At 42.5% G+C, this 15,218-nt stretch overlaps 1 protein-coding gene across 2 annotated transcripts in view; it reads left to right on the top strand.

Moving 5' to 3' along the window:
• The window catches only part of ZFYVE26 (zinc finger FYVE-type containing 26), an 82,744-nt gene that overhangs the window by 30,882 nt on the left and 36,644 nt on the right, over nt 1-15,218 (top strand). For both annotated transcript variants that reach the window (XM_036769525.1, XM_036769524.1), the window contains exons 14-23: nt 152-353; nt 2,692-2,955; nt 4,257-4,376; nt 4,472-4,636; nt 9,228-9,446; nt 9,979-10,084; nt 10,348-11,093; nt 11,703-11,899; nt 12,833-12,937; nt 14,746-14,868. In XM_036769525.1, the coding sequence (XP_036625420.1) occupies nt 152-353; nt 2,692-2,955; nt 4,257-4,376; nt 4,472-4,636; nt 9,228-9,446; nt 9,979-10,084; nt 10,348-11,093; nt 11,703-11,899; nt 12,833-12,937; nt 14,746-14,868 (2,247 nt within the window). The remainder of the gene's footprint in view (nt 1-151; nt 354-2,691; nt 2,956-4,256; nt 4,377-4,471; nt 4,637-9,227; nt 9,447-9,978; nt 10,085-10,347; nt 11,094-11,702; nt 11,900-12,832; nt 12,938-14,745; nt 14,869-15,218) is intronic.

Below are 15,218 nucleotides of genomic sequence, written 5' to 3'. Positions count from 1 at the left end.
CTGATCTGCTCTTACATCCAGGGCTGCCCAGACCTCAAGGACCTGATCTGTCAGACGATTGTCATGACAATTGATCTAAATTCCGTAGAAATTTATGAATTTTCTGAGTGCAGCCATAGAAATAATCCATCCCCTTATCCCCCTGTGACAGGTGGTGTTCATGTTTGACCTAAAGTCCTCCCCCAGCTGTGGTGAGCTCATGTTTATGGAGCGCTACCAAGAAGTGATCCAAGAGTTGGCCCAAGTAGAGCACAAGATTGAAAACACGATCTCAGATGGGGGCAGTACCACTGTTCGACGAACCAGCAGTGGTCGATCAACCCTACAGGCCATTGGCAGTGCTGCTGCAGCAGGTGAGGATATCCTTTTTCTGTTTAGTAGCAAATGTTGCATGCTACTGGTAGTGAGAAAAAAACCTCAAGAACATGAACCACTTTGGCAGTCTAATGAAGCTTATGGACCTCTTCTCAGGAGAATGGGTTTTTTTAATAGTATTTTATTTTTTCCAATTGTATATATAGTTTTTATCATTCACTGTTTATAAAATTGAGTTCCATATTTTTTTCTCCCTCCCGTCTCCCCTCCCCAAGTAGGCCAGCAATATGATAAAGGTTATACATGTGCAATCACATAAACATATTTCCACATTTGTCATGTTGCGAAAGATAAGAATGTTTTTAAATGCATAAATAAGATACATGGTATTACAACAGAAACCAATTGTGTTGAAATATAGTTATCAAAATATTAAACAAATTCATGGACCCCTAGATAATATCATTCTTGGGGAAGAGGAGAACTATGGAATTGAGATCTGTTCCATCTCCCCTATAATATATTTCAAATACCTACCATTTTAGACACTCCCTTAAGCTTATTTACTGTGTCTAAACTTAAAAGAGAAACCCTTTTATCCTCCTTCTCCATTTTGTTGGCATAAGTCCCAGTACTTCTGTATATGCCTGAGTGTTTTGCTTCTTTCTCAACATAGTTGTTCAGGCTTTATAAAGAATGTCATTTTGTTTAGCTGTTAGAGAAGAGAGTATTATCAAGTGCTGGTGCCACCCACTGAGAGTGAGCTGTCTCCTCCAACCTGGGCTCCAGTGTAAAAAAGACCCTCTTTTAATTGCTTCTTGAACAGGTCCCCTGTTCCCCTATTTCTTCACACACATCTTTTTTTTTAATACCTACTCACACCTATCGGTGTTCAGTCTAGTAGAAGTAGAGTCCCCAATTACAAGAGTATCTTTATTTGACTTGACAAGGAGGGGTTGCCCTTCTCCTTTCATGGGCCAACCCCTGTATACACATCCCTCTGGCCTTCTCCAGCACAGGATGCCTACGACATCTTCCCCACTCTCTCAATAATCTTTAATTTCTTCCGATCCGGTGGTTCTTTCCCTGTTGCCTACCAACATGGTCATTACCTCTGAAGTTACCTTCCTGCTCTGTGTATCATGGGTGTGCCTATTTATTTATATACTGCCTCCCCTTCTTCAAGGGCAGGGTCTGTTTTAGCAGTTTGTGCTCTTCTTTGTATCCCCCAGAGCTTAGCACAGTTCCTGGCACATAGTACACTCCTAATGTGTTCGTTGGCTGATGGATTGATTTCTTTTTTAGATCCCATATGGAAATACAGCTCTTCTTGACCTCTTTTAAGGATTTCTCTTGGTCTGCCTTAATTATAACCATGGTGCCTTACTTTTTCTTCACACCGATGGATGAGATGTGTTTATCTACTAACCTGCAAAGAATGCCCTGCCAGTTTGATGATAACTTTGTTGATAACAGTAATGACAACAGTGTAATCATCACATCTCTCCCACTCATATGTATGGCCACCGCCCTAGCTCGGGCCCTTATGGTCTCTCACCTAGACCATTGGTAGAATGAGGCAGCTAAACCCTACATGAGGTCCACACATCGAGTTAGAAAGTCACACATTAACATCTGTGTCCTATTTTACCTTAATTTATTTTGTTAAATATTTCCCATTTGGTTGGGCTGCACTCAGGAGTGTTGCTGACTGCATGGTGTTTGCTACATCTGACCTGAACTGTTGCAGTAGCCTCCGCATTGGTCGGCCTGCCTCAGGTCTGCCCCCCACCCCTTACTGCCGTCCCCTCCCCCAGCCGCCAGAGCCTTAGCCCTAAGCCACAGGTCTGACCCTGTCACTTGCTTTCTGGGAAATTAGGCACCTCTTACCCTTGACTTCGTAACCTGACATTAACATACCTTAGCTGCACACACTGTCCTCCTTGCTGTTCCTCCCACACGATATTTCAACAGTTGTCTCCCTGCCTTTGTATAGCTGGGTTTTGTTATGGTGGGAGTATGTCCTTGTGCCTGGAGTGCTCTCCCTTCTCACCTCTGCCTTTTAGAATCCCCAGCTCCTTTCCAGGTTCAGCTCAAGCACAATCTCCTACCTTCTTCGTCTCCCCCTCCCCAACTCTTAGCGCCTTTCCCTCAGAGAAGAAAACTACCTTATACTTAATATCTGTATGTTCTTACATTTGTACATGTTGTTTCTCTGCAGTGGAATGTGAGCTATTTAAAGACAAGAGCTGTTCCTTTTTTGTCTTTGTATCCTTATCGTGGTGCCTCACCCATAGTAGGTGCTTACCAAATGGAATTGGTTAATGGTGCTCATTTCAATGTCCTATATTTTTTATTTTACTGCTCCTTTTCCAGGTATGGTATTTTACTCTATTTCTGATGTGACTGACAAACTGCTTAGCATCTCTAGAGACCCCATCCCCATCCTTCAGGAGGACTTCTGGATAAGCAGCACGCAAATGGAACCCACTGCTCCCTTGAGGGACATTCTGGAAGACCTCAGCCCCCCAGCTATGGCTGCATTTGACCTAGCCTGCACCCAGTGCCAACTGTGGAAAACTTGCAAGCAGCTTCTGGAAACAGCTGAGCGACGTCTGCACAGCAGCCTCGAGAGCCGAGGTGAGGATGCTTTGTACTTTGTCCCTTTGGCTGCGAGTGAGATAAATTTCCTCTCCTCTGTTCCATAGGGAGAAAAATGGGATTTTTTGAAAGCAGGAGGGAAAAAGAATTGCCCCTCAGTCCCCTTCTTGCTACTGTGTAGTCCAAACTAATTGTATAGTTATGAATGGCCTTGAAAAACCTAATGTCTAAATAAACACATTCATTTATGTGATTCTAAACAAGTGGAGTTCTTAATCACCTTTGTAGAATCCTCCCTAATTTAGGAAAGATTTTCTGAAAGAAATGGTTTTTTTCCAAGAGAAAAGATAGTGGTCAGACATTGCGTTAAATTTTATTAGATTTCTATTAATGAAAAGATTTTGAACTTGAAGGTTGGAAGGAAAGGAAATTGAGAGGGAGTGATGCTCCAAGGTGAACTAATGAAGGATTAGAGAGCTTGAGGATAGAAGACAACTAAACTAAGCCCTAATCCAGCCAAACCCATTTCATCAATATGTTCCACATGTTGTTAGAACCCTGACTCCTGAAAATAAGTTGTTCACCCTCAGAGATGCAGAGTCAGGGGAATGGAAATGAGTTGTGAAGTGAACAACTGCTCCCTAGAAGCAGAACAGTCCCTTCTTGTCTACAGAATCATTTCTGGCCTTTTGGTTAAAATACTGTTTGGTTTTCATTTCATTTTGTTTTGTTGAGAATTGTTCATTTTATCACTATTACTACTACATTAAATAGATACTTCTCCCTACCAGCCACCCTCCTAGGCTACTGGTATTTTATTTTGTAAAGGGGAAGTAAAATTGTGTGAGCTCTGTCTAGGCTGCAGCAGTTTTTAGCAACAATAGCCTTGTATCTGTCAGTCATTTGTTGAGCATCTGTTACATCCCTAGTAGTGTGCCAGGTATGATGGTAGGAATACAGAAGAGATGAGACATACCAGCATAAGGATTTATATTCAAGCCCAACAAACCCCTCAGGATTGCTGCTGATGGCAGAGTACCACAGTAACTAGTGGCCACAATTCGGAGGAATGCGGAAGGTTTCCAGGTCTACTGCTGCCTGTCATTGCTGGGCTGTAGGCACAAAACCAGGATTGTTGTCATTGTGGGCCACATGGGGAAGGTTTTTATAGCTACCAGCAGTTGAGGTCCCACAGCAAAGAAAGAGGAAATGATGTATAGCCTCATCTCCCCAGAAGGAGAGAAAATCAAAAAATAAATATAACAGGGATGTAGCATTGAAATTTTAATTTCTAGAAGCACCTAACCTCACCATGTTCCCTCCCCTTCATCTGCTTCCAGGTCGAAAGCTTGATTATGTTCTCCTGAATTCTGATGGCATTAGAGGCTTTCCAGTTGTTCTTCAGCAAATTGGTAAACTTCTCAACTACCCTTTTGTGCCTGCAGGACAAACTAAATCTGGTCAGTTGCTTTTCCTCCTTTCTCTCGGGGATTGATGCATTAAGAGTTTGTCATTAGGCTGTCTCTTCCACCTGACTCTCATTTGCTTTCCATAGACAATGCAGAAGAAAAAACAAGTAGTCACCCTCGGTACAGTGTTAGAGAGCTCCTTCAGATGTGCTTCCCCAGCCTGACAGAGGACTGTGTGTCGAACCAAGCCACCCTCTGCCAGCAGCGAGAGCAAATTGTTCAGACACTGATGGAAGAACTGCAGCTTCCAGGTCAGCCACACCTTTCTCTACCTCCTAAAGACTGCAGATAGGAAAGAAGGAACAAATGCTCAAGTAGGGAAAAAACAGAGCTGGGAATTAGAGAGGAGTGGCAGGTTGGGCGTTTAGGACAGAGGCCCAAGACTCAGAACTCCAGCAATGGGAGAGATCCCACCTGCCGTCTAACCTGATCTATACTTACCTGCACAGGCATCATTCATTTGACACTGTCCCCAGTAAGTAGTCATTCTTTGCCTTTGCATGAGGAACTCTAGTCAAGGGGAGCCCATTCCACTTTTGGACAGCCCAGGTTTGAGGCACATTTCACCTCCCATTTACCACTTTTTTCCTTCTATCCCTTGTTCCTGTTTTTGCCTTGTGGGGACAAGAAGACGACTAGAAAAAAAGGGGAAGATAATAAGCTTTTATATAGCACCTATTGTGTGCCAGGAACTTTTTACAAATATTAGCTCTGTTAATTTTTGCCTTCTGCTGAATGACAATTCTTCAGATAGTTGAAGGACAGCTATTATGTCCCCCTGGGTCTTCTCATCAAGCTAAACATCTTCAGTTCCTGCAGCTGGTCATTGTATGTCAAGATCTCATGGTCCTCTCTCCTCTGCACCCTGATCACTGTCATCTGGATGCTCTCTATCTTGTCAGTGTCCTTCCAAAATGTGATGCTCAAAACTGAACAAAATACCCACAATTTCCTCCAGTAATAGCAAAATGCGACCTGACTGTGGCCTTCTTCTAATGCAGTCTAAGGCATAACTTTAGTTATTTCATCTGCTTCATCATCCTGTTACCTCACTGACTTTGCAGGCCACTAAAATACCTAGACCTTTTTTTAATGGGTATTTTTAATTACTATCCTCTGTTTGCAGAGTTGATATTTGAAACAGTGTAGGTATTACATTTATCTCTCTTACAAACTTCCTCTTACTAAATTCATTTGATTATTCTAACCTCTCAAGATCTTAGCAAAGCATCTGATGAAATCTCTCATATTGTTCTTGTGGCTGAGATGGAGGGATGTGGCCTAGATCATAATATGAATTGATAAATTCTGAACTGATTGAATGGCCAGGTTAAAACAGTAGGTATTAATGATTCGATGTCATCTAGTAAGGAGAAGTCTCCAGTGGAGGAACCCAGAAAACTATGGTTTTATCAGTCAGTCAGTAAATATTTATTAAGTGCCTACTATGTTCCAAGCACTGTGCTAAGTGCTGGGGACACAAATAAATATATATTTTGAAAATATTCCCTGTCCTCACATAGCTTACAGTTTAACAATGAAGATATCACACAAAATGAAGCTGAAAAGCAGGAGTGAGTGGGAGGAGGAACCCACCTGACAAAGGGACTTGGTAGAGTCTAGTCCAGGGAGTGCAGAGCTTACGAACTGGGCTGGGAGCTCTCTTTAAATGAAGGTTTGGGGGGGCAGCTAGGTGGCGCAGTAAGTAGAGCACCGGCCCTGGAGTCAGGAGGACCTGAGTTCAAATCCGGCCTCAGACACTTGACACGCTAGCTGTGTGACGTTGGGCAAATTACTTAATCCCACTTGCCTTGCCTTCCCCTCTCCAAAAAATAAAAAAAGTTTAAAAAAATTTTTAAAAAATGAAGGTTTGGGGAGCTATTTATTCCGCCTTCCATCCTTTCCAATCAGAAGCCACAGATAGTTTTTTGTTTTTAATCAAATTTGTGGATGACACAAAGCTGGAAGGAATGGCTAATATGTGGGATGAAAGAGCAAAATTCCAAAAGATCTCACTGGCCAGAGCAGGGATGGGGAACCTGCAGCCTCAAGGGGACATGTGGCCCTCTAGGCCCTCAAGTACAGCCCTTTCCCTGAATCCAAACTTTCCAGAACAAATCCCCTTAATAAAAGGATTTGTTCTGTAAAACTTGGACTCATTCAAAAGGCCACACCCAAGGATCTAGAAGTCTACATGTGGTCTTGAGGCTGAAGGTTCCCCACCCTGGGCTAGAGCATGTGGCTGAATCTGAAAGGGTGGTATTTAGTAGAGATAGTTGTAGTTTCATACTTGGGTTCAAAAAAGTCAGGTTTATTTCATAAGCATAAGATGAGGGGAGAATTGGTCCATCTGGAAAAGATGTGAAGATTTTAGTGAACTTCAGGTTCACTAGGAGTCATCGGGATGACTGGGCAGCCAAGAATGTTAGTGTAGATTAGCCTTCATTAAAAGGGCACAGGGTCCAAAGCTCAGAGTGTAATCATCCTTCTGTCCTCTGCTTTGGTTGGATCACATCTTGAGTAGATTCCCTCCTATGTGCTACGCTTCAGAATGCACACTGATCATGTGGCAGGTGTTTAGAGGTTGGCTGCTAGGATGGTAAAGGGCCTCAAGATCATGCCATCTGAGGATGAGTAGAAAGAACTGGGGCTGTTTAGCCTGAAAGGCTGTTACATGGAAGAGTTGTGCTAAGTGCTTTACAAACTTTATATCATTTGATACTCACAGCAACCTTATAAGGTAGGTGCTATGATTATCCCCATTTCACAGATAAAGAAACTGAGGCAAAAGTTAAGTGACTTGCCCAGAGTCACACATCTAGTAAGTGCCCAAGGCTCGATGTGAACTCTCAGGTCTTCCTGACTCCAGGCTCAGAGCTCCATCCACAGAACCTCCAGCTGCCTTTTTCTACTTAGACTCAAAAGATAGAATTAGGAGCAGAGTGTGGAAGATTCAAAGAGGCAGCTTTAGGCTTGATGTCAGGAGAAACTAGATCTGATCAAAGGTGGATTGGGTGACTTCAGGTTCACTGAAAGTGTTCAGACTAGATGACTGCTTGTTGAGTGTGTTGTAAAGAGATTCTTATTCAGTTATGGGTTGGATCATGTGATTTCTGAGGTTCTGGAACTCTCACTTCCGTTTCTATGCAAGGCTCTGATGTGGGCCCTCATCACCCTTTACACTCTTTTCTTCAGTAGTCTCATCTATTCACATGGGTTCAGTTATCTTCATTTTTTGTTTGACTCCCAAATCCATATATCCAGCCTTATCTCTTTTCATCTCCAACCCACATCATCACCAGCATACTGGACATGATGACACAAATGTCCAAAACAGAACTCATCACCCATCCTTTCTCCAGACATCCCTATTTTTGTTGAGGGCACCATCATTCTCATATTCACCCAGGTTCAAAAGCTCACAATCATACTGACTTCTTCCCTCTTCCCCTCACTCCACAGTGTCTTTCCCCTTCTTCCCACCCACATGGTTACTACCCTAGTTTATGCCCATATCACCTCTTACCTGGAATATTGTAATAGCCTCCTTATTGTTCTCTATGCCTCAAATATCCCTCTCCTATATCTAATCCATCCTTCGGTAAGTACCAAAATAATTTCCCAAAGGCACAGATCTGACCATGTTATTCTTCTGCTCAAAAATCTTCTGTGATTCCTTGTTATCTCAGAATAAAATACAAAGTCCTTTGTCCAGCATTTCAAGCCATCCACAATCCGGCTCCAACCCATCTATGCAGAATCATTGCCTAATACTTTCCTTCACATGTTCTGCATTCTGACTAACTGCCAATAACCCATTCCCCTAATTCAGAATGCTACGTCCCAGTTCTGTACCTTTGTATCCTAGCAGTAGGGGATAATCTTTGCATTGGTCCATCTTCTGAGGCTGCATTCAAACAAATGTGACCTTCCCTTGAAACCTTTACTGATACGTGTACGTGATATATCCCCATTAACAGGCTATAAGCTAACCTTGAAGGCCGAGACTATGGAAGTTACTTAATGATTGTTGGATTGAGTTGAATTATGATCAATAGAACCAAATGCATATAAAAGATTTGTGTTTGATAAACCTACACTCAAACTCAGAGGAATAGAATCTGCTGAGAAAACGATAGCTGTAAACAAAAAAACAGATTGAATCCACAATCCATACTATATACTACAACAGTAATGTATTAATACTTGTGATCTAGATATTTTTAACAATCATAAAAGAATTGAAAGAAAAATAATGTATTTGTTTAAACTGTGGAGTAGAAGGTCATTTTTATTCATGAAATAGAATCAGTGAAGACAAAATTGATGAGTTTGGTCATATAAGGAATTAAATTATACAGTTTATACCTGGCTCTACCAGACTTGCCCAGGTGATCTATATCATATACTTGTGTATTTGTTTTCCTGTCTGTAAGGCGAGTGATTAAGCTCTTCAAGGTAACATGTGGTGATCACCCCCAATTACATATTCTTGTACCCAGAAGTGTTCAATGAATCTTGATGCCCTTCACCTGAGTATTTCCATGCCACTAATTAAGGTGTTCTACATGCAGTGATCTTGGATCAAAGGTTGAACGTTGCCTGATTCCTGCAGACGCAAGCTTTTTCTCATTTTAAGTCAGGAATAAAATCTTAGATCCCTCACACTGAGAAATGATTGAGTAGGTTGAAATATGGAGAAATCTTTTTTATCCTTATCTTATGAGCAAATAGTTTAGACTACAAACAGAAGCCAGATGTAACGCCAGAGAACCATAATTCATGGGTTGTAATAGAATTTCATCAAAAAGTACAGTTTATTGCTTCTCTTATTTTCCTCAGAACCTAAGGGCAACCCATTGTCTTCGCTGGTGGCGCAGGCATCTCACAAGCTCCCTGAAACAGGAGCCCACCCTGTGCAGATCCAGACACATCTTCTCACAAAGAACCTAAGCACCCAGATCCCAGTAGACAGTGGGCCGGCTGACTACGTGGGTGCCTTCTTCACTTATTCAAATACCATGGCTTCTGTGCTCCTTCGAAGCCTGAGTTCTGAGCCTGGTAAGTAGCAGATTTAGGCAAGTTCCTGCTCTCGAGGAAAGGGGTTTATTATAGCAAGGGGCCCTGATCGTTTGAAAGGGTTTTGAACCTAGAGAGAACCCTAGGCAGGTGCCCTAAACATGACCTCAAAGACATTCAGTACAGATGTGTGACTTTGAGTTCCCAGAATGAGTGTTTGGCTAGGTATCCAGGAAGTAGGATTCATGCTTCCAAAAAGAAAGGTGGTCTGTCTTTCATTTACAAATGGTTCTGCATGAGAAGTATCAAATCAGTTCCCTGTAGATTCCATTTCCTTTTGTGATGACCATCGATCATGCATAGACCAGGATTGGTAGGGAGAAGGTGAACTTGAAATCAGAAGTATGTAGACAATGCCACTGGCGAGTGAGAATGAGGAGATGAATTTAAGTGTGCTTCTAGCACATTCTTCAGCTTCATTCCACACATATTCCTTGATGCCTCCAAGAAGCCTATGTCTTTCTGCTGATCCAGACAATTGCATTGTTTTTCCTTTTCCCTCCACTGTTTACAGATCATGCAGTGAAGGTGAAAGTGGGGAACCCTTTCGTTATTCTGCATCAAAGCCCTTCCCAACTCATGTCCCACCTCCTTCTTGAAAGACAGATTCCCCCAGACAGGTGGGTGCTTTGATCTGTTTTTCTACACAGACCCTTTGATTTCTGCTCCATCAGAGAAGCTCTTAATAGATGGAAATTGGAGTCATGCAGGGAATTAGAACTAAGATTTCATTACCAAACTAATTCTCCCCTTCCACTTGCATTTTCCATTTGCATTAAAGTAATAACTTTAATGATCATGATTTCTGTTTCCTTCCTCCCTTTACCTGTACCAAAATAACTGAGTTTTCAAGTTTTACTCTCCCTTACTCCTTTTTGTACAGGCTGGCATCTCTTCTGGCCCAAGAGGAACTCAGCCTGAATGTGCCACAGATTATCATCAGCTGCTGCTGTGAGCGCCTTACCCTTTGTCCTCCTCGGCAGAGCCAACAGACTTGGTCCCTTCTGACCCATTTGGGTGTATTAGCACAGTTCCATACCTCCCGTTACCTGACTGACATTCCACTCCCTAGTCTTACCCCAGCAGAATCAAAAGAGAAACCTATGTTGGATCCACCTTCTCCTTCCTTTTCAAGTGACTCACCAACTCCTGCCCTCACTGCTTCTGCCTTAGCGTTCCTCAAGTCCCACTCAAAGTTACTGACAACTCTGGCATGCCTAGGGGCTACCCTGGGCTCACAAGTCTCCAAGCCCAGTCTATCATGGAAGGAACTGTGTGGCAGGAGAGAGGCTCCTTTGGCCCCAGAACAGATAGCCCGGGAATGTGAGAGCCTCCTGGATCAGGTCCCTATGTTAGAAACCTTCCTCACAGCTGCCTGGGAGCCTCTCCGGGGTACCCGTGAGGAGGAGCAGAGCTTGTCAGGGGGGTTGTGTGGCCAGCCTTGTCTCTCTACTGTTCTCCTGGGTTTACACTCTCCTGTTGCTGTGGATGTGCTGACAAAGGCCTTTGAGGAAGCACTAATAGCTAATAGTTGGGCCCGGGCCCTTCAACTCATGGACTTGTATGGACAAGACATGGAGGAGTTGAGCAGTATAAAGGATGTGGTTCTGAGCTGTGCCACAGTGAATGGTAAGTGGGATTGTAGATACTTTGAGAAACACAAAGGTTGATCTTGGAAGGAGGGAAATATACTTCACAGGAGAAGTTAGAGCTAGTAGATTTTGTCCCCACCTTTGGAAAATTTGGTTCCTGTGGTTTGTCACATTTGTGAAATTGGACAGGGAAATGTTTGCTTGTGGTTTGCTAATGTTAATGGTGTTGGCAAAGAACAGAATTGGAACAGATACTCAGAATTTTCTCAATTATGGTGATGCTGTGTTGGATGTCACAGGGGTGGAGATGGCAGAGAATGCTCCTAATACCCCTGTTGATCACATATTCCTGAAACAGCCCTCTGTGTAGAGAATGGAAGACCTTTGAGGGCTTACCACTTGCATTATGTATGTCCTGTGATTTGGGTCCATATTATCTCCACTTGGATATTAGATAAGCGTGTGTCCTTGAATGTTGGTTGGAGGGAAGGGCCAGAAAGGAAGAAGGTTGCCATTGTCATAAGTGATAGAGCTAAATTTAGAGCAGGTAACTTATGAATCTTCCGACTTGCTGTTTCATGACTCTGAGTTAACCTTTCTTCAGCGCTCTGCTCACTGACTGCAGTGATTTCTGTTTTCCTCCTAGATAAAGATGGCTGGCAGCACTTGTTTTCTGTAGAGGATGCAATTCTGAGAAGCCAAATGGCCCTTTGGTCTGTGGAGAGGTGGCCCCTGGAGCCTTGCCTAGAAATTTTGGCCTTTTGCATTTCTGAACCAGCTGTCCCAGAAGGATTGCTATCAGAGCTGCGTAAAAAGCTGAAGGAGCTCCAAGTTTACCAGAAGGTAAAACCACCATCAGTCACAAAGTTAATAGACTGTTTAACCTATCTATGAGTTGACTATTTAAGTGAGGATGGTAAGGACTTTGGGGCAGATTTGCCTTTGCTATCTGTTAAGCTCTTCATACTTTGTGTTTGTTTTATTTATACAAGGATCACTTATAACTACAATTTCATGGTTTAGTACACATCAAACAAACATAGAGAACATTTAGGTTCCATTTATATTATGTGCAGAGAAGATTATATACTTGTTAAAATTGTTTTAGCTTAATTTCAAAATCCAGTGTGAAACGATTATGACATTTTTAAGAACATGCGGTTCTTGGATATATCTTATATTCAAGATTGAGAAGTACCTGAAAGCTGATTTTTAAAGAATGCATATAAATAACATGTAAAAAAAAAAGTTTATTGTGGCATTTTATCCCATCTGTGGGATTACAGGACTCTTAGGAAAATCCCTAATTGGAATGAAAATGGAGTCCAGAATTCTGCTTGGAGAACTCAAGATGTCAGCTCACAAAGGCTTTTCTCACTCCTCTCCGGTGTTTTGCCAGCAGGGACCTAAATTCAACCCTGAAATGAAGGGGCTTGTAAAGTTAATAATTCTCAGATGGAGCCATGGCCTGTAGGAGTTCTCACAACCAGTGAATTACACCCTCTTTTTCTCCTCCATTCTCCCTGTGCCCAAGCTTCTGCTTTCTTTTTCCTCTTCCAAAATAGGGAAGGTGAGAAGAAGGTCTGAATCTACTGTCCTCTCAGATCTTTCAAAGCTTTTACCTTTTCAATCTGTTTGCTATCTGATTCCTCCTCCTTTTTGCTGGCAAATGTTTCTGGATCTCTCGATAGCTCATTTCCAGAACAGTCAAGGGACTTACTTACGGATCAAAAACCTGCCATGTGTTTTTTAGTGTTTTTCCTTATCTTCCCTTAGATTCTGGATTTGCAGTCCACTGCAATGTGGTCTGACTGGCAGACATTGAAGAGGTGTTGTGCTGACAACCCACCAGTGGTCATGGACCTGATTCTAGAGGCAAAGGTTCAGTCTTCCCAAACTATCCCCTCCCTCTTCCCAGTCTCAGAAAGCTGTCCCTCTTCAGTATGTTTGAGTAGTGTGGGTCTCCATCTTCCTTGGTCTGGGGAGCTCTCAGGTGAAGCAAAAGATCTCCTTGATCATTAGCTTCAATCCTTTTACCGACTACCAAAAAAAAACCTAGTAATAGTGAGGACCCAGGACCCAGGGACCCATTCATTTTTCTCCTTTATTTGAACTTTGTCAGTTTGCCTTGGAGGAGAGGTGAGATGAGAACCAGTGAACTTCTCTCATGGTAAATAAAGGGAGATTGAGTCTGACTGAAGGGCCTTCCTTGCCCGGCCTTGATCTTATCCAGGTCTTTAGAAGATATCATGGCTAATGAGAGTAGCTAGACTGGGAATGTTAGGGTTTGTAAGTTGCATGGTCTCCTTTGGTCCTCAGTGCAGCCCTGTGAGGAGGTGCTGTGATCCCGATTTTGCAGATGAGGAAACTAAGGCTCATTGAGTCTAAATGAGCTCACACAGCAAGGCAGGGTCAGAGGTTATCTCACAATTCCTAATCTGGCATTTTCCCCACATATGCCCTTGGCCTGGCCTCTTTAATTATGGCCTGTAACCTGGTGACTTCCCATCCAGGCAATAGTCTGAGGCTACTCTCAAGTTCTTGTAGGTGTTCTTTGTTATTCAGTTGTTTTAGTAAGTCTGACCATTCAAGATCTCCTTTGGAGTTTTCTTAGCAAAGATACTATTATGATTTGCCATCACCTTTTCCAGCTGGTTTTACAGATGAGGAACTGAGGCAAACGGGGCTAAGTGACTTGGCCAGGGTCCCAGAGCTAGAAAGTGTGTGAGGCCAGATTTGAGCTCAGTTAGATGAGTGAATCTTTCAGACTTCAGGCCTGACCCTCTATCTACTGCTCCACCTAGCTGCTCACTAGGTGTTCTAGCACTAAGAATAAGGATGTTACAATACTTAGAACAAATAAAGAGCCCCTTCTTTTCTCTCATCTTTCTGGGAAGTCAGCTAGTGTACTAGCTGGAGACAAACTTTGCACCGAGTGCCACTGTTCTCATGATTGGAGAGAGTATTGGGAAAGGCACCAGGAAGTTTGAGTTCTAAACCTGGCTTTATTACTGGCTATAAGGCTATGACCAAGTCTCAGCCTTTGTTCACCTCTGTTTCTGCTTCTGTGAGATACTTACAGTACCTCCTGTCCTGTAAGAGTTGCAAGGATAAAGTGAGATTTTAAATCTATGGGAAAGCATTTTGATCATATGCATCTAATTCCTTATATTTTGTTTTTTAATGAAATTTTTTATGTCATTGGGTTTTTTTGTTTTTGGATATGGGGTCTCCCTGTCTTGCTCAGGATGGAAGTGCAATGGCCACCATGCTGTGTAGTACAAAAGCTTTAACCTGCTTTTTTTTTTCCCAACCTGAGCTGGATTGCCTGTCCTTCAGCAGCCTGGTGGCCTCTTACTCCCTGTGGCTCATCATATTGATGCCAGATTTAGTGCAGGCACCCAATTGCCTTTATCCTGACTGCAGCTCAAAACTACTGAGCTCAAGCAATCCACCAGCTATGGGGACAACAGACAGGCACCACCATGCTAGCCTCATACAACTCCAATCCTGATTTCTTCAGCTTTAGTCCTATAGTAACTGCCCCTTTACTACTCACTAAATCTTCTTAGAGCTGCCCTAGACCCAGGCCAAGTGTATGGTAGAAAATCCAGGCAAGAGTTAGGTGTGTGTGATAAAGCTTTATTGGATTAAAAGCACATGTGTTTCATTTCCTCTTTCCACACCAGGAATACGAGCTGTGTGAGGAGTGGGGCTGCCTCTATCCTATTCCCAGAGAACATTTAATCAGCTTGAACCAAAAACATCTCCTCTACCTTCTGGAGAGTGGAGATCATGAAAAGGCCCTCCAGGTAAATCATCCCCATTTGGTTGAAAAAGAGTAAGCCAAATCTGATATCAAGTTTCACTTTAAACTCCACTAAGAACCCAACAGCAAAAGACAGAAAGAAAAATTCCACTTAAAATAACTGTAGACCCTATAAATATTTGGGAGAACCTGGGAACTATATGAACGCAATCACAAAACACTTTTCACGCAAAGAAAGTCAGATCTAAATAATTGGAAAAACATCAGTTTCTCGTGGTTGGGCCAAGCTAATACAATAAAAATGACAGTTTTACCTAAATTAATTTACTTGTTTAGTTCCATACCAATCAAACTACCAAAAAATTATTTTATAGAGCTAGGAAAAAATAATAA

Source organism: Trichosurus vulpecula, chromosome 8, assembly GCF_011100635.1.
Source record: "Trichosurus vulpecula isolate mTriVul1 chromosome 8, mTriVul1.pri, whole genome shotgun sequence".
NCBI lineage: Eukaryota > Metazoa > Chordata > Mammalia > Diprotodontia > Phalangeridae > Trichosurus > Trichosurus vulpecula.
Note: the sequence above shows the minus strand (reverse complement) of the source record. Positions and strands in the feature narration are given on the sequence as shown.